Below are 25,722 nucleotides of genomic sequence, written 5' to 3'. Positions count from 1 at the left end.
CATTGCCTGCCTAACTCTGGGGTGTCTACATTTACTTTGGTTTGTCACTATTTAAAAAATAAACGTATTATCAAAACAAAAAAATGCATTTAAGTTGAATATGTAAAAAAATGCCAAAATGTACTAAACTCATAACTATTTGTGGAGGTCATGGACCTCATTGGAGCAGAAGTCCAATCAGAAACCTCATAATTTACCTAGTAATACTGCTAAACTGTCTTGCTTAATTCATAAATATAATAATAATAAAAATGTCCTACATGAGCTTATAACTGTCTTAATACGGCATACGAACAGCAAATAAATGCTACTGCAGTGGCTGTAGGAAATACACCAGAGGACACTAGGTCTTAAGTGGATTTCATGTCATCCTGTTTGAGTGGCTAAAGGATAAGCAGTTATAAAAAGCATGAATGGAGAGGGGAATGCTGGGAAGTGTAGTTCTTAGCAGTAGCTAGCGGATATGACGGGTGTGTTATGTAGCTTGTAGCCGGGTGTCGTCTGCCCTCTGCTTTGCCGTAGTTGGATGAATCAGTCGACGTTCACAGTCCTTGGGTTATGACTGTGCTTTTGTAGTAGAGAGCTAACTTTAGCTATACCGTTAGCTGGTTGTCAGGTTTTAGGATTACATTGACCGAAAAAGAGGAATTCGGGTGCCAACGCATTATTTGGACTAACTCGTGACTTTCGTTGGCCTTAATATTTTTTTAAATATGACGTTGTTAATGTTATTGTTAATAAGGAAGCTAACTTAACTTTAGCTAGATGACTAGCTAGTGTGTCATCAACTTGTGAATCTCACAACTTATTCACTCCATAACAATCCTAACGATTCACTGTTAAGAGGTAGCTAGCAGAGAAATTGCTATCCGTCGTATTAGCCAAGTAGCATTAAAAACGTGCACGGAGAAGCCGAAGGAACTTAGACACAGTAAAATTCGCTAGCATAGTGAAGCTAGCCGGTTGGAATTTGTGATATGAAAAAGGCGCAGTGTGACACATTGGGGTTTGTTCCTCAAAAGGACATCGTATACAACAAACTTCTGCCCTATGCAGAAAAGCTAGATGATGAATCAAATGATATTTTGAGTAAAATAAAAGGAAACTTGTGCCGAGCTGTACAGCTCAGAGAGATATGGCCCGGTGTGCTGTTTTGGACAAGGAAACTCTCCACGTAAGTAGCAGTACAGTAGCTAACATTCATCTTTGGTACTCTCACTTAAATGTTGTATTTGTAACACATTTAAAAAAAACTTCTGATCTTGAGACTGATAACATATTGTGCAACATATCTCTGTGTACATGTGTATTTGACATTGAACATATAAGTGTTGCTTGCCTAACAGTTTGTTCCTGTTGCAACTACATTCTGGTCAAAGTCACGAACATAATGTGTTGTTTATAGCTTAACTCTAGATGTTCGATAACGTGTTATGTTGTGCCTTGAAACTAAACTGCCCATTGTTTAAAGAAACGATCTGGGCTTCATAATTAGTGGGAAACCTTGTGAAATACACTACCTGACCCAGGCACTATATTGTTGTTTGTTGGGTCTAATCTTCCTGTGATCCTTCACATAGATATACAATACAGACATACAGTACAAGTACATTTCAAACAACTTACACTAAACAGATACAGACAGTATAGCATAATGTACCTTATTGTTATTAAAGTTGTGCTTGTGTTATGACTGACATTTTTTTTTATTCTTAAGGTCAGGAGACAACTTACAAAATATCTTAGAATCCGATACCTTTATTGGTCCCACAGAGGGGAAATGTAAAATCTCAAATAGAAATAACACGTTCTAATGTTATGGATTCATTCACTTCCTTTGAAGTTGCTTCAAACAACACACATGTTTTGATATTCAGTGTGACGTTGAGATCATCATCTGTTATTTGTTCACATGCTAAATGCTAAACAGATGAGTCATGGCATACTGTTCATTCTTATTTCATGAAACACAACTTATCCCAACATAGTGTTACTACCTTTTTGAATTGATCTAATAGGTATTTAATAATGAATATTAAAGATGAAGATAACATATTGTGCATAGTACATTACATAATTAGACTGTTGTTTAATGTGTTTGGTTGCTGTGCTGTCTTTAATCCTTTTCAGTCCCCAGTGCTGGTGCAATGCTCTGTACAAATGTGAGTCACTGCCGGCTCAGAGACGGAAAGTTTACTGTTGAGTTGACCCAGATTCTGTTCCCTAGTTTTTTAGCGTTTTAACAGTGATGGAAATATGTATTAGTCATATTGAAAGGTCTCAACATAGCTTATGCCGCTTCAGTTGTGTTTAAAAACCTGCTCTTGTTTATTCTACTAATGTTTTTACACACAAGGGAACATAAGCACCATACATGAATGTTGTTCATGCTACTCACAGGGGCACTGAAAACGTATGCATGTTCAAACTGGAGCAATTATCCCTAATATGTATTTTTTATTTAGGTATATGAGACTGTATGGGCGGAAGTTCAGCAAAGAAGACCATGTGCTGTTCATCAAGTTGCTCTACGAGCTAGTGACGATCCCCAAACTGGAGATCAGCATGATGCAGGGCCTTGCTCGGCTTCTTATCAACCTCCTCAAGTAAGACTGTGCCCCAACTGTTCTACTCAAAAACGTGTTCACAATGCAAATATGCACTTTAAATACAAAGCAACATGTAATATCTAGGGTTAATGGATTTCTGTGAGAGCTAAGTTAAATGCTAAAAACCCTGCAACCTCACCATTGATATCAATTTTGTGAAAGTGATGCTGTATGATAACCTAGGCTCTTTGTATTATTCTCATCTATCTGCATGTCTGATTTATCTTGCAGGAAAAGAGAGCTACTGTCCCGGGAGGACCTTGAGTTGAACTGGAGACCGCTGTATGAGCTGTACGACAGGATTCTCTTCTCCAAGACAGAGCATCTGGGTCTCAACTGGTTCCCCAAGTAGGCCCTCAGTTATTCACTGCTGCTGTTGATACTTTGTGTTGCTTCATGCTAAATCAAATAATTGTGGAAATGCAATGGACCTTTTGGTGAGGCTGGTGTGTTCACTGTATTTCAAATGTTCACTGAAGGTGGAGGTGTAGGAAACTATACGTTTATTTGCCACATTTGGACATTAACAAGACCTTTGTTTTAATTACACTTTAGTCATCAATCACGAGCAGGATTTGTAGAATGCGCCCCCCCCCCCAATTATCTTTTTAGGCTGTTGATAGTGAAGTAATTATTTAATCCATATATTTTTGAAAAACGTCACAATCATTTTGGCATGCATTCCCATCATGGAAAAACAGAAGATATCAAGTGACAGAATTTCTGGTGTTGGAAAAGCTAATGTTGACGACTTAGACTGATGTCACTGAATATTAAATGTTCTTGGAGGTAAGATTTATTTTCTCTTGGAACTGATCATTAACAGGGAATACCTCTATTGGCTTGCACTAATCAATACTTACATGACCATTTCCCTGATGTTCTTAGAGTATCACACAAAGGCCCATCCCTTTTTTAAATGCCTTTTTTTTTTATTCCACATATCCATAATCAAAGACTTTGATATTGTATTAATAAGTGTATTAATAACATGGAAGTCTAATCAATGTTTGACATTTAGGGTCACTTTGTTAATTAGGTGCTCTCACAACTCTAAAGTACACACAGAATATTGTAATCATTTAGAGACATGGATACTATTATATATATCAAGGGAAATTTGAACATTCTTCTTCGCTTATGGGTTTCAGTAGTTCTACTAAAATCTTATTGTCTTTGCAAGATTGGACCAGTTCTTGGGAAACAAAAGGAACATTTTGTGCGCCACATACCTTTTCATAACTGTACCTTATACAGGGAACACTGTCCACTATGACCCTTACACAGTTTTAGAAAGCAGTTCTAAGTAGTTGTCGATTTATTCTATGCAACACCCTTATAAAGTCCCTATGATGTAGCAAGCAGTGCGAGGTGCTCTTTTATGGTGCTATGGGAACATTGACCCTTTTCTTTAACGCGTCACTGTTACTTTACAGCTGATGAAAGCAGGCTACTTTGGCTCATTTCCAGCTCAACTCTTTCAAAACTCTACTAACGCACACAAAACTGATTCTCTGAAATGGCATAATAAATTGTGATGCAAAGTATGTTCATATTTTTCAGTTATTGGCACTTTGTTGTGTGCTGAATGTGTTCTTTATGCCTTTGTCTCCTTTCACATTCAGTTCTCCAAGGCCTCGTTCATCCTCTAAACACTTAATGATAAAATTGGTTCAGAGGTGGTAAGGAAAATACTTCTCTTTGTGTTTTTACTTTGAATTCATCTTTTGAGGCACTTGTTTTTGTTTTTATTATTTTTGTATACATTGCATGTGAAAACCAAAACTGGACACCCCACATTGTGACAGAAGAAAAGTCAAGACTTAAGCAATGTCAACATTTCACTCATATTGGAGACTGTCGCACTGCAGCTAACACATTCTTTTACTCTTCTCCCCCATATCCAAAATGAGACAACAGTGTAGTTTATTTCTATCTATAGCGGGTTATGTGGCAGCAATAAAGTAACAATATAAAAAAAATATTAGGAAGTAAACCGTTTATATGCAACATGAATTGCTCTATATGCTGCTTACCAGTGGGATTAGTATTACTTTATATGTTTTCGGTTTAGTTTTGTTGTTTTCCCTACTTAGCCATACCTTCAGTACGACGCAGCATTTTCAACACGTTCCTCCTCTCCTGGAATGCTTTAGGGTGAATGAGAGTTCACTTAAACCCGGATACAAAGGTCATATAGTGTAGTCTGGGCTCCTTTCGGCCTCTGAGTGTCTGAGCAACTTGTAATGGGACACTCGGTTTCACTAGCTCTTGCTAATGGATTTGCAGTGCATGAGTTGGTACTTGGTCTGTTGCTGGTGTTTTTCAGGCTTACACTGCTAAACATTTGAGCTATAGTCATGCACTTAAATAGTGTCAGCTGCTTGAGTGTCACCTATAATTCAATTTTTGTTCGAATGTTAAATGTAGAGGATGCCATCTACAAGAAGACTGTAAATATTTTGAAAATAAGTGACTAGTTGTTGGAGTAGAATTGGCCGGGCATTTCCAACAAGGCATGGCTTGAGCTTGCATGCAAACAGATCGGTGGGATTGTGGGCTGGGAGCTCAAAAGCTGTGGTTATATCGGGTCAGGAGCTTTATGTGACGTTGTGAAGATAATCATGTCAGGAGTTTGTGATGTGCAAGACATTTTATAATTAGTCGTTAATCCAGAACCACCTCTTGAGAAATTGTTCGAGCTGTGATCGAATTGAAATATTTGTGTTATTATGAATGAACATTTAATTGAATTATGAATCCATATATTGGCACGATGCCATCCAGGAAGGTCAACAGGAAAAAACGATTGGCACTTTATTATCCGTGAATTGATTACAGTCCGATAATAATGACTTTTTATTAGGATTTTCTCACTTCACACCAGATCCTAGGGTTTCCTCGTTCACTGTACACCACTCAGGCGTTTGAAGAAGTTTCTGTGTGCATGCAATCGAAGTCAAGTTGAATTGGTGTGGAGATAGTTTAACATCACTGTTTCTGGGGGGGTGGATTTGACATGCCATAACATTCCTCTTTCATTCTGTTTTTTACAGCTCCGTGGAAAACGTGCTGAAAACACTTGTGAAAAGCTGCAGACCGTAAGTACATCTCATTTAATTATGTTTCTATAACTGTCTCTTCTATTTGCATTTTGGCTCCTTTGGGGTATGTGCAGGAAAACATTAGCGGTATATTAGTCTAATATAAGGATAAGGAAGAGTTCAATGTGTTCATAATTCCAAAGCTTTCCTGCCACCAGCAGCTACCTGATTGTTTCCCCTCTAGTAGCGCCCCTGCAGGTATCTTAGGAGCCTCCTAGGACTCGTCCCTCAGTTTGTACTTAGGCAGTAATCCTATCATCTCTAATTCTGTCTTGTGTGAGAGTTTCCTGTCACTGTGAGGAGTTGTGGTCAGCTGCGGTCAGCTGCTGCAACGCTGTTGATCATTGGTGAAGCGGGGGGGGGGGGGTAGTAGCAATGGCTGGAAGTGACCAAGGCCTCGCATGGATGTGAAACCGCACGGAGTCTATGTGACCTGACGTGCTCAAGCACATAATAAACCATGGACATCCCCATGTGGGACTTTGAGCCCACAGGATTTAACCTGCTAAGAATATGTCAGGTGTATGATTTGTTATGTCATGCTTTTGGACTGATTGTGAACATTGAAAATCCAGTCACTGCTTGTTTATAACGTGAAGACCATTGTTTTTTATTGGGTCGAAGCTATCACCTAAGTCCTTATTCTTGTTACTTTATACAAATGTAGTTTAGGGTTCTCTTTTAATAGTAAAACCCAGTCATCATAGATTAATCTGATGTGTGTGATGTTTTTGTAGCACTCCTCAAAATGCTCTGCTTGTTGGGATTGTTGTCTATATTCATAATCTGGTGAATCTAATTGCTATTCTCTCTCTGTTTATACAGATACTTTCCGGAGTCTGCTTCTCAGGAGATGCTGGATGAATGGAGACCACTCCTCTGTCCCTTTGATGTCACAATGCTAAAAGCCATCAGCTACTTTGAACTCTTTCTACCCACGACTCTGCCTCCAGAGCTGCACTGCAAGGGGTTCAAGTAAGAAACCTCTCATTGTATCCGACATGTGGAGATCCAAGATTTCTCCGTCTAAAAAGGTCTTATAGCGAGTAGCTTAGCTTTTAAAGTTAGCACTTATCAACTTTTAACAATTTTGCTGGATCCTTTCATTGGCAACCAAACAAAAGAACCTCGTCAATTGAACATCAGCCGTTCCAAACTGTGGAAATGGGTCATAAGATCTTTCCAGGATTTTGACAGTGTCAGTAGTCTGCTTCTCAGATCTCAACCCAATAGAACTCCTTTGGGATGAGCAGCAGTTGGCCTCAGGAATGCTGGCCCCATAAGTGGGCTCTGTAAGCATGGAAATGAATTAATAACAATTGTTAGTAGCATCTGGTATGCCTTCAAAGGTGTAGGTGTATCTGGATGACAGGAAAGTACTAGCTTCTACTATATGTTCCGTATCCATAACTTCCTTAACATTTTCTCTGAAGTTTTCTGAAGATAACTATGATTTAGTCAATTTTTATTCATCATTATTTAGTTTTTTGAATATTTATTTCCTATATTTTGTCAAACGTTTATGCCTGGGCAGCCCATAGACACATTTTAGCAGGCACTGACAACATTTCTAAATCATCTTAAATGTAAAGATCATTGTAACTTTACCAAAAGAATACTATCCGTATTATATTCCTGATAATCCTAAACATCCAATACCAAAGTATATAGGTCTTTTAGATTGAAACCTTTTCCGAATTATGAACCCATCAGAAAAGCACTGCCCTAACTTGTTGTACACAAGTGTACGTATAGTATCTCCTGACTATGGTGTGTATTTCATTGCCAATGCTGCTTGTCAGAGAAACAAACTATCACGTTTCCTTGATGATCTTTTGTTGGTCACCGATTGGAAATGACTTGCATCATGCTTCAGTTTCAACAGAGTGTCTGTTATGATCCTTTTGACAACATGGGTTTGTGTTACTTATAAGTAAAAACCTGAACTTCTAACCTGTTATGTCAAATGACGTGTCATGGGATTCATATCAAACATATTAACCCATCAAATAATGTTCTACCAAAACTTATTGTCGACAGGTGTACCTGTTTACCTCGCCAGAGAAGAGTGTTAATGACAAACTGCATTGTTAGGCTTTTATATGAAAATGACCAGCCAATCCTCCCCCATCCTTTACTTTCACTGACCTATCTGTTAAATGTCACATGTTCATACTTTGTAGGGCTTTCTTCTTCTCTTGTAACCATTTGTTTGTCCGACAGGTTGTGGTTCGATGAGTTCATAGCTTTATGGTTGTCTGTGCAAAATCTTCCGAGCTGGGAAATGGTGAGTAGATCATTTGTCTGAAAGACATTTGAATGTGCAATAGTCAGTGTTTCTATCTTCCCAGTTTAACATGTTTTCCTTCATCTCTGCAGCATCTGGTCAATCTCTTTGCTCGCTTGTCCAATGACAACATCGGCTACATTGATTGGGACCCTTACATCCCGAAGGTTTGTCCCTTTTTCTTTTTATGCAATCACCCATTACTCAATGTAGTAGAATCTGAATGTGTTGTCTGACCTTTATGATTTGGGAACACGGTTTGTATTTCACATGTGCTTGTGACATAAGCAACCTATCAAGTGTCCGTGTTGCTGTTGCTTACTGGAAGTGACTTGCATCATGCCTGTTTCGACTGAGGGATTGTTTTGATGCATGAATTTTGACATCACTAGTATGAGTTATTTATCTCATGAAATGTTAATTCCAAATATATGTTAAGGACTTTTTTTCCCAAGGAAAATAATTATTAGACCCTTATTGCTTTTGCTTTTCACATTTCAGATTTTCACAAGAATCTTGAGGAGTTTGAATCTCCCTGTGGGCACGAGTCAGATGATGGTAGCACGATATGTCACCAATGCCTACGAAATCGGCCATGTGGTGCTTTGGGTCTCATCGCTCCTGGTTAGTTTGCTGTTCAGAAATGATGTGTTTGTTAAGAAAGTCACTGTTAATGTAAAGTGTATTGCTAGATTGACCCTTACTGTGTTCATTTCAGGGAGGACCCAGCAAGCAGGCTCAGGAACAGCTCAGTGGCCTTTTCAACAGTATTACATCCTTCTTCCACCCGTCAAACCATGGCCGCTGGTTGGTGAGTCACTTCACACTTCTTTTGGACGACTGTGGAATTATAAACAACAAGGGATGTTGACTGTTTCACAGCTGTGTTGTTGGGCATCAGGTCAAAACATTGACAATTCTGCATGAATAACTTGTTAGTGACTCTGTGGGGTCAGCAGATTGTGTACTTCTGTGATAAATACAAAAAATATAGCAGTAGCGTACATCGAAAATAAAGAAATATAAGAAGAGAATAATGATAAACAACCTACACGTGCATGACTGTTACCAGGGAGTTTAAATCATTCACTTGGCTGAAGTTAACACAGCATACCAAAGCGCTCAGTGGCAACACAATCAAGTTTCCTGATTCTCTGTATCAACTTCGGAAATAACTTGCAAGTGAGAGGCCTACAATGCTATTAAAGGTCACCGGGAGCAGGGCCAAATGCCTCTCTGTTATGACGATCCACCGATACGAGATTCGAAGCACCACCGTGTCCTCATACATAAACCTTCATTTTTGGCAGGGGCCTGTGTTTGTCCATATATTTGGCTGTTGCTTGGAAACACGTGAGAGGGTCATTCACTTAGTTGATTGCACAACTGTCTACATGAAATGAAACCACAGCTAAGAGGAAAAAGTACTTCAGGTTGTATCGTTCAGAGAATTAGCTTAGCTATTGGCTAAAGGAAAAGTGGCTGTTATAACTTCATCTAGCTAACGGTTTCATCAAAAGTGACTTTCAATAAATGCAATAAATACAAACTCAGAACAGCAACAATCCTACCACAACTACAGTAGCTCTCAGTAAGACAAACCAATCGTTGCATGCAGAAATTAGAGATGAAAAGATTATTTTGTATTGGCCAGGGCGAAGTTAAAACAGATAAGTGTTTATTCTCACTCTTTTGTCTCTGTGTAACAAACTGATATTATATTTTGCCGAATGAATTTCCATTCATACTCAAGTGATTTGACTGTACTAAAATGATTCTATAATTGTCCATTCAATAGTAATATCTTATCTTATGCATACAGGACATATAGATAATATATCCAGTGTCTCATTTTGTCAACACACCATCCAATTCTCCATGTGTCCACTACAAGGATGTCCACTTTCCACCTGTGTGTTAGCCTCACTGCCTTCTCATGTATTTCTCTATCCCTCCCTCTGTCCTCATGTCCAGATGAAACTCATGAGGCTGCTCCAGCGTCTCCCAGCCAGCGTGGTGCGGCGGCTGCACAGAGAGCGCTACAGGAAGCCCACATGGCTGACACCAGTCCCAGACAGCCACAAGCTCACAGAGGAGGATATCACAGCCTTTGTGGAGAGCATGATGCAGCCGGTGCTGCTGGCCATGTTCAGCAAGACGGGCAGCATGGATGCAGCCCAGGCCCTGCAGAACCTCGCTCTGATGAGGCCTGAGCTGGTTATCCCCCCCGTGCTTGAGAGGTAAGTCTTTTATGAAAACGACAGACTTTCAATGATCCATCTTTGACCCAAGTTCTGCCTCTTCAGAATCTAGAGCGCGGTTTCCCGCTTTAGATAAAAGACAAGGCCGCTTTTGGAAAGGAACACAAAGGGCTAACTGTTCTCCGTCTCTCCCACAGAACATATCCGGCTCTGGAGACTCTCACAGAGCCCCACCAGCTGACGGCCACTCTGAGCTGCATGATTGGAGTGGCACGGAGCCTAGTGTCAGGTGGGCAGCGCTATCCTGAGGGGCCCACTCACATGCTGCCCCTGCTCATGAGGGCTTTGCCGGGCGTTGACCCAAATGATTTCAGCAAGTGCATGGTGAGCTCCATTGTGATTAACTTCTATCTTCTCAAAGCGCTCCCACTGTGTTTTTGGAGGGTTGTGAACAAGTTATTCCATCTGATACAAACATTCCTCTCCCCACAGATCACATTCCAATTTATTGCTACCTTTGTGACTCTTGTGCCTTTGGTGGACTGCTCGTCCGCCCTACATGAAAGAACTGACTTGACAGAGGTGAATCATAATTATATATCATCTCCTAAATAAAAAAGTTGTTGAATGGTCCTTGGGTTTACCTTGTCATATCTTGTGTATGCCTTTCAGGTGGAAAGGGAGATGTGCTCAGCCTCAGCAGAGTTTGAAGACTTTGTGCTTCTATTCATGGACAGGTAAGAACAGCATCAGCAGCTGTGGCTGTCAGTGACACAGCTGTGATAGGAGAGATTTATTAGGTCTATCCACAATACAAGTACTGTTCATGTAATGGCTCAAACAAGATGTCCAGTCATCTGAATATCATTTAAATATTCTCCACTTTTAATAAAGAATAATTTGACACAGCAAAAGTACTAACATATTAACTTAAAAGAAACACTGCTTCTGACTCGAGAAAAAAACCGTCTTATACCAGAGTAGATTTTTATACCGAGTGAAATAGTATCCAAACATTTTAACTTTAAAATGTAACTCTTTTCTGTCATTTGCACAGATGCTTTGCCCTGATAGACAGCAGCACTCTGGAACAAACCCGTGAGGAAACAGAAACAGAGAAGATGACTCATTTGGAGAGTCTGGTAGAGCTCGGCCTGTCTTCCACCTTCAGCACCATCCTCACCCAGTGCTCCTTGGACATCTTCAAGGTGAAGAGTCACGTCTCATTCATCCTTTTCAGAGCACTATAAATTAGGGCTGTCAGTCGATTAAAATATTTAATCGCATGATGTCCATAGTTAATCGCGATTAATCGCATGATGTCCATAGTTAATCGCGATTAATCGCATGATGTCCATAGTTAATCGCGATTAATCACAAAATTAATCACACATTTTTTATGTGTTCTAAATGTACCTTAGAGGAATATTTTTCAAGTTTGTAATACTCTTATCAACATATGAGTGGACAAATATGCCTTATGCAACAATGATAAATATTCTCCTGAATATTCTCAACACAACAACCTGGAACCTCTCTCTCTCTTCACTCTCTCCCAACCTGTGTACTTCACTGCACTGAGCCAGTTGCTCAAACAGACAAGCCTGTTTAGAGTTGTCGGCGAAATGCCGCTCTTCTGTCTTCATAACAGTCAAAGCATGAGACTGAAGTTCCCACAGGGGTCAAAATAATGCGCTGTGATGTGCAGTCAACACGTTGGTTGTGATCCGAATGATCTCACACAGTCCCTCGTCCTCCACAATGTTAATTGTCCTGCAAGCTGTAGCCACCGCCACCCATTTAGCTATCGCTGTTGAAAGCTTGCTGCTCGTAGACGCCGTGTCCAGGCGTCTCCCCGGCAAACTTTCAAGCGTGGTCTGCCGCAAGCGAGTGGCAGGAGCGGGGCTGTCAGCATCAGCTGTGTGCTTGGCTTGTTGTTAAAAAAAAACATTTTTTTTGTATCCATATCTCTCGCTAGAATCTCCCACCATCCAACTAATAACAACAACGTTAAGCCTTTGGGCTCTCAAACTACGGGGCGGGCCGAGCACAAATACACATGCGTTAATCACACGTTAAAATAATTAGTGGCGTTAAAAGGAAATTGCGTTACTAACGCGTTAACTTGACAGCCCTACTATAAATATGAACACATTTTTCCCATTGTTTTAACAGGTTGCTCTTAAAAAGGTGTTCAACTTTGCAACCACCAACATCTTTGAGACACGAGTAGCTGGCAGAATGGTGGCTGACATGTGCAGAGCCGCTTCCAAGGTGAGTCCCCTCAGACTCTTCTTTATGGCCCATCAACTTCCATGTAGCTTATTAATTACTATTCTCATCCTCTCTTTGCTTCTTTTTTCAGTGTCACCCTGCTGAGTCACTCAAGTTGTTTGTGCCACACTGCTGCAATGCCATAAACCAAATCGCTGAGAGTAAGTACTCTTCATTTCTATAAGAGGAGGTTTTCAAACTCATCATTTATGTTTTCTTCCATGAGTCTTTGTCATCTGCCTGACACACTATTTTTAAACAGATGAGGAAGTGTTGAATGAGGAGGAGCTTGACAAGGAGTTGATGTGGAATCTCCAGCTACTGTCTGAGGTAATGTGGAGCACTTATTATTCACTAACTTAACCTCTAAGTTCCTGCTATAGACAACATCTCCTACCTATAAATCTGTACTCACTATATTGTGCCCTCTATGCCGTGTGCACCTCAGGTGACCCGGGTTGATGGCGACAAAGTCCTCCCCTATCGCTCCGAGGTGGTCCAGATTTTGCAGTTGACGCTCCACCTCAAGTGTAAGCAGGGCTACACTCTGGCCTGCAACCTGCTGCACCACCTCCTCCGCTCCTCAGCCCTCCTCTACCCCAAAGAGTACTGCAGCGTGCCAGGAGGCTTCCACCAGCCAATCACTGACTACTTACCCATCAAGGTACAGCAAAGCTGCTTTTGTGTGTCAGTCTATTTGTGTGTCTTCATGGCAAAAAGTACTCGTGGAGACACCTACTGTAGTGGGCATTTCTGGAAAAGCAGTACTGTCTGCTTTGCCAGGTGTTTACATTTCCGCCTGTATGTTGAAAGATTTTTGAGTTGCAACCTTACAGTCTTAAAAGTGTACAGATGTGTGGTCTACCGCAAAATAAAGTTTGGTTCTGGATCAAATCAAGGTCCAAGCAAAAGTGGTTAAAGGGGACATTACAACCCAACCTTTGCCCAGACAAGCCATACAACTCTGTGTGGCACTCACTATGGCCTGGTTTGAATAATCCTCCCTTCAAACAGTTAGAGTGAAGACAGCTCGTGGCTTTATTCCATTAAGTAGCTTCATCAGTGCAGGCATGGATACAAGATCACCTTACTGGATTACGGTGTCCTGCAGAACAACAGGAGATATCTCGCTTGTGGTTACTACATTTGCCAGCATGAGTAAATAATGTGTTATGTGTTGCTTGGTCTTTGATAAATACTATATATACTTGTTTTTAATGCATTTGTATACTGCATGTCTAACCACGTGTTAAAATGTTTACCTTTACCCATGAAACAGGCAAATAGTGGTGTCAGTGGGGTTTTAGTTTTGTACATAATGATTGGATTTAGTAACTAGTCAACGTGCAGTCTCTAGGAAGTTTGTGTGTGGATATTAAAGTTGTAATGCCTAATATTCAGGACCTACTTTATATATTTCAGAACATGAATGTGATGCAAATCAGATGAGAACATACTAAATGATATGTAGACATACCAAATCTATTTATTTTGTGGTGTTATTGTAGCCTGAAGTCAACGACAAGTATTCTATATTAAGCAAAAGCACAATGTGTTTGTCCCACGCAGGACTGGGGTCGGCCTGGAGACCTGTGGAATTTGGATATCCGGTGGCATGTGCCCAGTGTTGAGGAAACATCCTTTGCTTTTTACTTACTCGACCTGATCCTCCAGCCTGAGCTCCAGCGCCTTCAGAGATTTGCACAGGGAGAACAGGACATGAGCAGGTATGCAAAACTAAGTTTGTGTGTTCACCTGTGCCTCCTTCAGGAATACAAATACAGAAGTTGCTAAACTGGTTTCAGTCCGTCTCTGTTTGGCTCTGTCATGCCTGTATTATAGGACTCGCGTTGATTTTTGTGTTTTTCAGAGATGACGTCCTACAGAGCCTGACTATCATTCAGCACTGCCTCCTCGGGGCTGGAAGTCTGATGCCGGCACTGAAGGGAGAGACCATCCCTAAACTGTGAGCACATGCTTTCACATAATCATCTCCTTTCTGAGCAAGAAAGACAAAGTTAAACACATCTTAGTTGAAATCTCCTCAAGTAAAACTGTTAGCAGATATGCTTGGTTCTGAAGAACAACAGAAATATCCCAAATGGATGTATGACCTATATGTATATCTTCTTCAGTTGTAGAATTGTTGCTAAGGACTTTATGAAGTCATTTGAACGGCACATTTTAGTTTCAAAGACTTAAGTAGCTGACTTGGCTTTGAACCTGGTTTTACCCCTCAGGGTCCAAAGTATGGTGAATCTAGATGAGACCACCCTCTACACTGGAGTGGAGTATGGTAAGCAAAGCCCTTCTTAAAAACTGTTTTGTTGACAAAAGTGTAAGTAATAGGGTTTGTTTGACTATTATCTGACACTGTAATATTATCTGTACCGGCAGATGACACCAGAGAGAACTACAGAGATGCTGTGTGCAGAGTGATGAGACAGCTGCTGAGTACGTGTTCCCTCAGTTACTCTCCCTGCAGCCACATCTCTAACCAGGCTGTAGTCTCATTGGGTTTAAAAGAAAAACTCACAATAAACTTCAAACTCTTTTTGCAGATTACATCCTGGAGCACTCTGAAGACGACACCAAGTCTCTTTTCTCCATCATCAAGGTAGACACACAGTAGCATATTAGTCTGTATACTCCTATGTGTTTCTGCTGAAGAATGTGCCTAGATCAGAGTAGGCCTGTCACGATAATTAATTGTGTTGGACGATAAATTTTTCTGGAAATTATTGCGATAAACGATAATATTGTCGGCACCGTTTTAAGACCATTTTAGACATAATGATAATATATAATAATATTTCAAGTACATCCTTTCAAACATAACTTTTTATTGAACATTCAAAATTGCAAATGAAATGTGAAATAATATTAAAATATATAAATTATATATAATAAATAAAACCAATTAATTAAATTATAATAAATTAATTAAATCACACACAACCAAAACAATAAATTGAATAGTCAGGCTGGAAAACAGAGCTCTCTCTCTCATATATATATATATATATATATATATATATATATATATATATATATATATATATATATATATATATATATATATATATATATATATATATATATATATATATATAAATATATATATAAATAAATAAATAAATATGAGCACACATTATCTCACAAGCAAAAAACACCTCCTTAAAACAACAGTCAAGTGTACAGTCCACTGTCAAAGACCCAGATGCCTCAACAGGCCATATCCAAATCTGTTTTTCTAAGTTTTCGAGCAAGGAACACCAACATGTTTGCATTGTCGGGCGGGGCCTCTCCATCTCCAGCTGCCGTGTTTGCTCCCAGCTGGGAAAACGGAATGGGGTGGTTGTGTTTTTTAGGTGGTTTAAAATGCGTGGTATTGCCTGCTTTTGTCGCTACCTTTTTTAAACCAATGCGACACACCGCCCGGCTCATTCAAGTCCGTAGGTTCGCCTCGTTGATTTGGTTTGAATCCAAAATACTGCCACACCAGAGAATCGAGATGTGTAGTTAGGTTTTGTAACCAATTCCATTTCACTTTAAATTCCCTGCGAGTAAGTCACACGTTGTCTCCCGCTTGTCGCTATATTATTAATTTGGCTGCTACGCTGCTGCACGTGCACGCGGAGTGTCATGACCTGGTTGTGTGTCTGCCCCGCCCCTCACAGCGCGTCTGGCAGCCACAGCGCTCCAGGCTAAAATGCTGGTCACATCTTTATGTAAACGGAAATTTATCGAGCTCAGAAAAGTTATCGAGTCCATTTTTATTTATCGTACGATAAGTCAATTTATCGATTATCGCGACAGGCCTAGATCAGAGGTCAGGCTATACGGCACATTTTCCCTGTTGTACTTTGCCGGACCCTACCAGAATTTATATATTTGGGTTGAAAGCCAAACTCGCATGATTTCAGGCCACAGTGCAGCGTGTGCTGGAGGTATGACACACTGCGTGGGACATTGTGTAGCCAGAGGTTATCCCTGAATTGACTTTAATCACGTTTGCCGCCTTGAATCACTCAATACTCCTCACAGGCTATTGCCAGGAGCTTTGTATTGATCCTATCGCCCAACTCTTCTCAATATTTCTGTCTGTGATACCTTTCAGATCATCAGCGACCTGTTGCAATTCAAAGGTTCTCACAAACATGAGTTTGACTCCCGCTGGAAGAGCTTCAACCTTGTGAAGAAATCAATGGAAAACAGAGTGAGAAACCTAACATTTGACTGTATTTCTGTTACTTTTATACTGCTGTTATCCTTTCTGTCATTTATCAAAGTGTATAATGCCCTTTTTAGATTGTACTGTATTGCAATTTCTCTATTTATGTTTGTAAAAATCTAAAATGCCTCACCGTTGTATTTGCAGCTTCACGGCAGAAAGCAGCACATCAGAGCTCTGCTAATAGACAGAGTTATGCTCCAGCATGAGGTAAGTCTTTCCCAGAGAAATGACCTTATTGGGTATCCTTGTATATTGTTACTATTTATAACTTAGAATCTTTGCGTTTTACCAGCTGCGGAAGCTGACAGTGGAAGGATGTCAGTACAGGAGCATTCACCGGGAGCTGATGAGAGATCTGTTGAGGCTGTCCACAAGCACGTACAGCCAAGTGAGTGACACTCAACAGTAATGCATTGTGCATTAGTTTGTTTACATTTGAGCAATTACACATCATACATCACAAAGACATTTGACAGTGTACAATAATCTAACTGAGACTTTTCTTTATCACCTTCCAGGTACGCACCAGGGCTCAAAATGTGTTGTTCACGGCACTGGGGACCTACAATTTCTGCTGCAGAGATCTGATCCCCCATGTCCTGGAGTTTCTGAACCCGGACACCAGCAGTGTCTCACAGCAGCAGTTCAAAGTACGGCAGTCCTTTTCTGTGTTGTGCTATACAACAAACAAACTCACACATTTTTACACTTCTGAGTTTTCGCTCCTAAACATGCTCCACATCTGTGCCTCTCCAGGGTGCCTTGTACTGTTTCCTGGGGAACCACGGTGGAGTGTGCCTGGCCAATTTGCACGACTGGGACTGCATTGCTCTGACGTGGCCCGCCATCGTGCGCTCTGGCCTCAGCTCAGCCATGTCTCTGGAGAAACCCTCCATTGTGCGGCTCTTTGATGACCTCGCAGACAAAATCCATCGCCAGTACGAGACCATCGGCATCGACTTTGCTGTAAGTACATCACAGAGAAGGCTTTCACAAATGGAACATAGAATCAAAGGCAATGCTGATCTCTGCCTACCTGTTATAGTAGAAGCTCAATATATCAAATACACATGCCCCACAATTGTAGGATAGATCTAAATGATATATCAAATATCCGAGTATTTTATTTTGTGATTCAAAATATGTGGGGAAGTTTGATTGGTTCCAACATTTGTTGGACAACAATGTTGTTTTCAGTACTGAGGTGGACATTTCAACCGACATTGGACATACAAATCAGTACATGAAAACTTAAAAGAAAGAAAATAAATTAAAGTCTTATATAATAAACCAAATAAATAAAAGCTCTACTGTCAGTCTCTTAATTAGATGTTCTTAATACAGTTGTTTTAATTCCTGTCTCCAGCAGCTAAGTTAAAGCAAAGCTGCAAAAAAACACTGTCATAAAGAGGGGCATTTATGGCTCTCTTCAGCTAGTTTGTCTTCTTCTTTAAACAAATCTTTTCAAAACGAGCTTTCAATTATAATATCTCAATAATCTTTACGACTAGAATGTCATAATCTTCATTCGTTTCAAAGGTTGCAACGTTCATTTTGAGTTTGTAAACAGAAAAAATGTATCTGTAGTTTTACATATACATTTCAGTATTCTTTCTCCCATAGAGCCATTCCCAAAACATATTTTTAAATAGGATTTATTTTTCCATTACACTCTAAACATACATATCAGTCCCTCCTGTTAGGGCTTGCTTTGAGTTAGATTTCCTCTGACATGTTTGAGCAAAGCATGTCTGATACTATATGTTTCATCTTCTGCATTCCTTTAGATTGAGGGTGAGTGCTCTACTGTGGCCAAACGACTCATGATCACTGGGAATCCTCTTCCCAAGGAGCCTGTTCCGTCAGAGGAGGAAGTAGCAGAGGGTGTGAAAAAGCAGGGGCTCAAGAACGCAGAATGTGTTCAGTAAGTTCATCGGTACTCGAGACAAAGACCAGATATCTATAGCTGAATTCAAAGATGCTATTTCTCAAGTTCACAACATGCTCTTTTCTCCCTGGAGAATAGACCTTTTGAAAGTACTTACACAGCATTTGTTAAGATGATGTGCTAACTCACTAATTGAATGTCAACATGATAGGCTCCATTACAGGGTTTAAGAACTAATGCTCTTCTACTTGTTTGTAGGAATTACCATCAGCTCATTGGAGATCTGCTGGAATTCCTCAACAACAGCAACATGTATGTTCATTTCAAAGTGACTTCTTCAAATCATTTATGTATGCATTTATTGGCCTGTAACAATGACTTTGTTTTAACATTCTAGGCCTTGGAAGTTCGAACACATTGCAATCGGCTTCATGTCATTGCTGCTGAGAGACGACCGCCTGCTCCCACCAGCTGCCGTCACGTTCTTCGTCAAAAGCCTCAACCATGACTCCCTCTATGTTCGCAAGGTGGGGAAAATGCAAACATAATGAGAAGTGTATTATTGGTGTTGTGATTCTAATGCATATAGATGCAGTCCAGTGTTTCTTGTGGACATTTTGTCTGAAATATCTCCCGTTTTCCACTAGGTGGCGATATCCGCTGTGGCAGGGATCATGAAACAGATAAAGAGGCTGCATAAGAAAGTCCCCATCAGCCCCTCGGAGCTCTGTAAGAATCACAAGGGCTTGTTTGTCTGCAATTTTGTATCTCCATTCACATTGTATATATAGTTTAAAACTGGTCTCAAAAATAACCAATCTTTGTTAGGTGGAGGGAAGGAGCTGAGTTGTAATGTAGCAGGGGATCGTCAAGACAACAAGTGGCTCCAGTATGACAGCAGCAGCCTGCCACGCACACAGAAGGACTGGGATGCCTGTGTGTTCGTGGAGAAAACACACTGGGGATATTACAGCTGGCCAAGGTTTTATACGTCTTATTTTCTTTACCTGATTGTCTTTTGCTGTCTGGAAGAATGTTGGATACTTTCTTTCGTCTTGTTTTTATTCATCCTCTCTTCAATGTTGTTCTCTAGAAAACTGATGATATATGCCCCCCTGGAGGAGCAGCCCAAACAGAACCTGACCAGAGAGGAAATGACAGAGGTTTGTGCACAATCGCCCTCCCCTTATGAAAAATATATAACGCACATAGTAATGTTAAAGAATGTTAACCACATTTACTAAATTGAACGTGTCCCGACAGCGGGAACAAATCATCTTTGACCACTTCTCCGACCCAGTCTTCATCAATCAGTTCATCGAGTTCCTCTCCCTGGAGGAGCGTAAGGGAAAGGACAAGTTCAGCCCTCGCAGGTTCTGTCTCTTCAAGGTGAGATTCGCTGAGGGTAGTGTTAAACGGATTGAAGCAGATAAAGTCGGCCGGCAAGGAAATGAATCTGTTCCCTTCTCCCGCTCTCTCCAGGGATTGTTCCGCAATTTCGGAGACATCTTTCTTCCCCTGCTGCGGCCACACATGGAGCGCCTGGTGGCCGACTCCCACGAGAGCAAGCAGCGCTGTGTTGCAGAGATCATCTCCGGGCTGATCAGAGGCAGCAAGCACTGGAGCTATGCAAAGGTAGGGGAAAGGACATTCTCACAAAGTAAGCTGACTCAAACAGTTTGGGAAATTCCGACGATGCATTTAAAAAGTCATCGGAATTTGTAAACGTGAACAATTTAGCTGAAGTTCGCTTTTTGCACACATGTCTGCACAGCCCTCCACTTCAAAAATATAATTCACTGTAGTTTGCCATATACTCATTGTCCTAAGCTTTTAAGGTTAGTGTATAGTTACATTTAAATTGGTGTTAATACTTGTCTTTAGCATCCTTTTTTAATGCTAAATTGTTTCTTAAAATACTTATTTTTTGTTATCCTTATATATTTCTTTTTTTACCTACTTTGCAACTTGTGTTTTTATATTGTTTATGTTATCACCACCAGACACCAAAGCAAATTCCTTGTATGTGTAATAAACTTGATTCTGAATTTCAGGAGAATATGTAGTATTTTTAATGTATCCCGCCTTGTGAACTTTTACAGGTTGAGAAGCTTTGGGAGCTGTTGTGTCCGCTGCTCCGTACGGCCCTGTCCAACATCACCATAGAAACGTACGCAGACTGGGGAACCTGCATTGCCACAGCCTGTGTAAGCTTCTGCCCGTTTATATGCATCATTTCTTTAATCTTCCATTTGTTCAACTTTTGTCACTCATTCTTCCTTTTTATATGATTCTGTCTCGTATAGGAGAGTAGAGACCCACGCAAGCTCCACTGGCTGTTTGAGCTTCTGATGGAGTCTCCTGTCAACGGAGAGGGGGGCTCCTTCGTCGACGCCTGGTGAGTAGAGAGGGTGCAGCCTAAAGCACATGTTGCACATCATAGACTGTGTGCATTACATTAATGCACACAATGTAAACAATATCTTGTTTTTCATTACTACACATATTTGATACCAATTCTACTTCAACCATATTCAATGGAAATACTGCTTTATTTTATTATATTTTTGTAATGTTATTATACTTTTCTTCAAATAGTTTTCTATCTGTTTTTAATTTGTTTTATTTTTATGTATGCACCACAACACCAAGTCAAATTCCTCTTATGTGTTAACCCACATGGCAATAAACCTGAATTTGATTCTGATGTTGATGTGAATGACAAAACTGTGCTTTCTCTTTCCTCGCCAGTCGTCTGTATGTGCTGCAGGGAGGCCTTGCTCAGCAGGAGTGGCGTGTTCCAGAGCTGCTCCACAGGTTGCTTCAATACCTGGAGCCCAAACTCACACAGGTGTACAAGAATGTACGGGAACGCATTGGCAGGTAAGGTCCTTTTTTCAAATCCCTAGTGAATGTCATTAATGACTCTTAAAGCTTTTTGTGTCTCATCGTATCACTTCTGATTGGCTTTCCTTCCAGCGTGCTCACGTACATCTTCATGATCGATGTCAACTTGCCATGCACTCAGCCGACCACGTCCCCGCGCATCTCCGACTTCACAGAGCGGATTCTGCTGCAGCTGAAGCCTCTCACCGAGGGCGACGAGGAGATCCAGAACCACGTGGTCGAGGAGAACGAGGTGGGAGAGCAGGACGAGAGGACGCAAGCCATCAAGCTGCTCAAAACAGGTGGGTCGACGACCTTATCCCTGATTCTGAGCCGTCACAGTGAGTAAATAAACATCTATTTTTGTTATAAACATGAGTGTTTAACATCAATATTCCTGTCTGCAGTGCTGAAGTGGCTGATAGCGAGTGCTGGTCGCTCCTTCTCCACCGCGGTCCCAGAACAGCTACGGTTGCTTCCCCTGCTCTTCAAGGTGAAACACTCATTAATTCAAAGCTTTGATCCTCTAGCTTTCTCCCTGCAAACTTTACATTTTCACTTTGAATGTATACCCCATACAGAGATCTTAAAAGACACCTGCCTTCCCGTTAACCTCTCTCTGTCCTCTGTACCAGATTGCTCCCGTCGAGAATGACGACAGTTACGATGAACTGAAGAGGGACGCAAAGACCTGTCTATCTCTGATGTCTCAGGGACTCCTTTACCCAGAGCAGATCCCCATGGTCCTCAGGGGCCTGCGGGAGGTGAGTCATCTGGCAGCTGAGGCTATTATTCCACTTTTTACCTGCATCACACATGACTGGGCTTTTTACAGAACCCCGCTTCGTATAACCTTTGAAGTTATTTTCGCAAAAAAAAGAGGAAAGGTTCGAAGGGAATGACAAATGAATGAGATTTTTAAGTTTGACTGCTAAACATGCATTCTTAAATTAATCGGTTACATAAGACATTATGTCAGTACAGTAGTTTGCACCTCTCTAAAGCATAATAGAGTTAATCTGAAAAAGGGTTAATATGAGGGGAGGATTCTACAGGGATTCTTGAATGTGCAATTGGCAACAACAACATAATCTAAGCTGTGCAGAGTCATGCTAAAGAAGTCGTATCAGTTCTAACCCGTTTGATATTCTATACATTTAAAAGATGCACAAAAGAGGAGCTTTATTACCAAAGTTCTTTTTGGTTGGCTCCCCGGGGCTGGGGCTGTTCCTCCAACAAAATGCTCCGAATATTTTCTTGATTTGGGATGGGTTTATTGTTGTGTTTCAGATTGCTGGCAGCAGCTCCTGGCACGCTCGCTACACGGTGCTCACATACCTCCAGATTATGGTGTTTTACAACCTGTTCACCTTCATGAATGACCAGCAGTCAGTGAATGAAGTCCGGGCGCTGGTGGTACGACTGCTGGAGGACGAGCAGCTGGAGGTAAAAACAACCATTCATTCACAGCATTACAATCATAAAGTATGTAAGGCTGAAACATGCCGGCATAATCGTCACTGTGATATGAACAAACACAAGGCAGTCTGGTTATATCATCTTCGTTTAGCCTTTGGCCAATACATGCGTGTTTATGCTAGCAGACGTTCTCACTGTCTTTCAGCTTCACTGTAGTGATTCAGCACTCTCCTCCTGGCCCCCCCTCCCCTCCAGTCCTCTAGCTGTTTCCATGGAAACCACAGGCTGCAGTAATCTGTTGCTATGGAGATAACGTTCAGATTGAAGGAGGATGAGAGGGAGAGGGATGGAGTAGAGACAAAGGAGGAGTGGGGGATGGATAGAAGTAGCCATTTTTATTTGGCCTCTTAAACTAACCTAAGCCAGGCGGATTTTATAGGCCCTTTACACACCTTTATTAGACATATCAAGACACTTGTTATGCATACAGGGACCCCTTATTACCAAGTAACAAATGGCACACAAAACCCTTATATTAAATAATGGAGAAAATACCTTCCTTTGTTAAAGGTCCCATGTCATGGCCATTTCTACTGATCATAATTCCATTGTTGAGGTCTACTATAATAGATTTACATTGTTCAATGTTCCAAACTCACATTGGTTTCTCATACAGCATCTCTGTATAGTATGTGTATTCACTGAATTTCTCTCTCTGTCCCAAATGCCTTGTTGGAGCTGATGTCTGACTCCTCCTCTTGTTTATAATTTAAATAGATGAGCTTGTACTCAAAATGCAATGCAATATCTCTTTCCAAAAATCGTGACCCAGTTGCTGTAGCAATCTAGTGACAAAAAACACTTCATAATTCATTCTTGCCTTTCTTTTGTAGGTAAGAGAAATGGCCGCCACTACTCTCAGCGGCTTCCTTCAGTGCAATTTCCTATCCATGGACGCCCCCATGCAGGCACATTTTGAGGCTCTCTGCAAGACCCGCTTGCCTAAGAAGAGGAAGAGGGAGCTCGGCTCTACAGTGGACACTATACCTTCTGCTGGTAAGGGGCTTCTCTCGAACATGTGATGATACACCCAATATTCCGTTTTCTGATATTAATGGAATCCCTCCTGTTGTGTTTTTGTAGACCTGATGCGGCGCCATGCAGGCGTTCTCGGGTTGAGTGCTTGTATTCTCTCCAGTCCATATGATGTGCCCACTTGGATGCCCCAGCTGTTGATGGACCTGAGTGCTCACCTCAATGACACACAACCCATTGAAGTAAGGGTTATTACCTATTTATCAATGTTTACTGTTTGAGTTGGGTTCTTTCTCAACCACATGTTAACCACAATTGCATAGCTACTGTTGTCTGTGCAATGACTATGATTTACTCTGTTACAAGAAATAAAAAACATCTTTTTGTTTCAGATGACTGTGAAGAAAACTCTGTCAAACTTCCGACGGACTCACCATGACAACTGGCAACAACATAAGCAGCAGTTCACAGATGACCAGCTCCTGGTCCTGACTGACTTACTGGTCTCCCCCTGTTACTATGCCTAAAACCTGGTAAAGCATTTCAATCTCAAACTGTTCTTGAAGGATAAATACTATACACGCACATCCAAAAGAACCTGATTATTATTTGTCAATGAATAGTGAAAACGATGCTGCTTTAAGGATTATTTAATGAGCCTTGAGGAGTTTTCTTTGAGCCAGTTTTTGAGTGTGTTTTTGATTCACTTCTATGCACAGATACCAGCCTGCATTGGGGAGGAGGCTCTAGTTCTTAACTGAAAGACACAGCATCACCCTGGAAGAAGAGTGGCACACAAAGCAACCGAGTTGTGGTACCCAGAAGGATTGACAAGTTGTGTATTCATGTATTTAGCTCCTTGACATTTTTACTATACTTAATATTTAAGGATCAATCATAGCAGGAATGAATGACCTGCAGTTTGTAACATTACTGTACAGTTTTATTTCCTCTTTTTTTGGTTTGTTTGTATGCATGTGCACGGGTGTATGTGTGTGTGTGTGTGTGCTTTTTTGTGGGATGCTTGAAGAGACATCTGCCAGTGTCCCATACATTTCTCAGGATTCTATCCCAAGTATCAACTCTGAGCCATCATGATGTCCAGTCAGACACACTCTTTACTATCTCCCAATAGCGAAGTGTTCATTTCAAGCCACCTGTCTGCAACACACAATGTTTGTGTGGCTGTTTGATCTATATGTGATTATATGCATAGTGCATATCATCGTATAGCAAATATGCACAAACATATTTATTTATTTATTTGACTTTTTTTGAAGTGCTAAGTTTTAATTTTTCATAGAAGGTATTTCTGAGATGGCAGAGCTTTTAGCAAAGGAGCCCATTGTCATCTACTCTTGCAAGAAAGGGAGAGGGCAAGCTCCCCACTGCTGTGCTGTGTGATGCGTTTGCTGTGAGAACTGTTTGATGACCATTTCATGTGTCTCGTTGCAAGAAAATAACCACACCGCCTGTCTGTAAACGTGACCTCTTCCCCTATTATCCCTCGCATCATTTACCTTTTTCTAAAAACCCACTGAGATGAGAGAAAATGTACTTGGTTTGCTTTTCCCTGATGACTTGAAATCAGTCCAAGCATTTAGTACCTCACTTATGTATAGTGTAGTGCCAAAACTGCAGTGATATTTTTTTTCTTTTTTTAGATGTACTGTTTGCTTATTGAATGAGATGTTAATAAATTGTTTGTAAAAAAAAAAAAAAATGCATCGGTGTTTTTTTTAAGGTCTCTCGCTTTATTTAATTTGTAGTAAATCAACAACT

General features: G+C 40.7%; 1 protein-coding gene across 2 annotated transcripts; it reads left to right on the top strand.

Annotated features, from left to right (window-relative positions):
• The first annotated feature begins 500 nt into the window (after positions 1 to 500).
• Positions 501 to 25,672, top strand: psme4a (proteasome activator subunit 4a). Of its 2 annotated transcripts, XM_079687477.1 has the most exons (48): positions 501 to 1,174; positions 2,466 to 2,606; positions 2,841 to 2,957; positions 4,235 to 4,291; positions 5,666 to 5,710; positions 6,539 to 6,688; positions 7,937 to 8,000; positions 8,093 to 8,167; positions 8,502 to 8,624; positions 8,719 to 8,811; positions 9,975 to 10,240; positions 10,399 to 10,585; positions 10,694 to 10,783; positions 10,874 to 10,938; positions 11,259 to 11,409; positions 12,377 to 12,475; positions 12,567 to 12,636; positions 12,738 to 12,805; positions 12,924 to 13,139; positions 14,045 to 14,202; positions 14,346 to 14,441; positions 14,716 to 14,771; positions 14,873 to 14,929; positions 15,037 to 15,092; positions 16,596 to 16,694; positions 16,857 to 16,919; positions 17,005 to 17,100; positions 17,231 to 17,362; positions 17,469 to 17,678; positions 18,500 to 18,636; positions 18,859 to 18,912; positions 18,998 to 19,127; positions 19,248 to 19,329; positions 19,429 to 19,582; positions 19,694 to 19,763; positions 19,864 to 19,989; positions 20,083 to 20,235; positions 20,703 to 20,807; positions 20,907 to 20,998; positions 21,352 to 21,483; positions 21,580 to 21,788; positions 21,894 to 21,979; positions 22,122 to 22,250; positions 22,777 to 22,932; positions 23,799 to 23,961; positions 24,049 to 24,182; positions 24,333 to 24,473; positions 24,660 to 25,672. In XM_079687477.1, the coding sequence occupies exons 1-47, from the start codon at positions 978 to 980 to the stop codon at positions 24,465 to 24,467; spliced, it is 5,544 nt and encodes a 1,847-aa protein (XP_079543603.1). In that variant the 5' UTR covers positions 501 to 977; the 3' UTR covers positions 24,468 to 24,473; positions 24,660 to 25,672. The 2 variants fall into 2 exon arrangements, with proteins under 2 accessions (XP_079543603.1, XP_079543604.1); XM_079687478.1 differs by lacking the exon at positions 4,235 to 4,291.
• The last annotated feature ends 50 nt before the right edge of the window (positions 25,673 to 25,722 follow it).

Source organism: Notothenia rossii (genome assembly GCF_949606895.1).
Source record: "Notothenia rossii genome assembly, chromosome: 6".
In the NCBI taxonomy this organism is placed as follows: Eukaryota; Metazoa; Chordata; class Actinopteri; order Perciformes; family Nototheniidae; genus Notothenia; species Notothenia rossii.
This window is presented reverse-complemented; position numbering and strand designations above follow the sequence as displayed.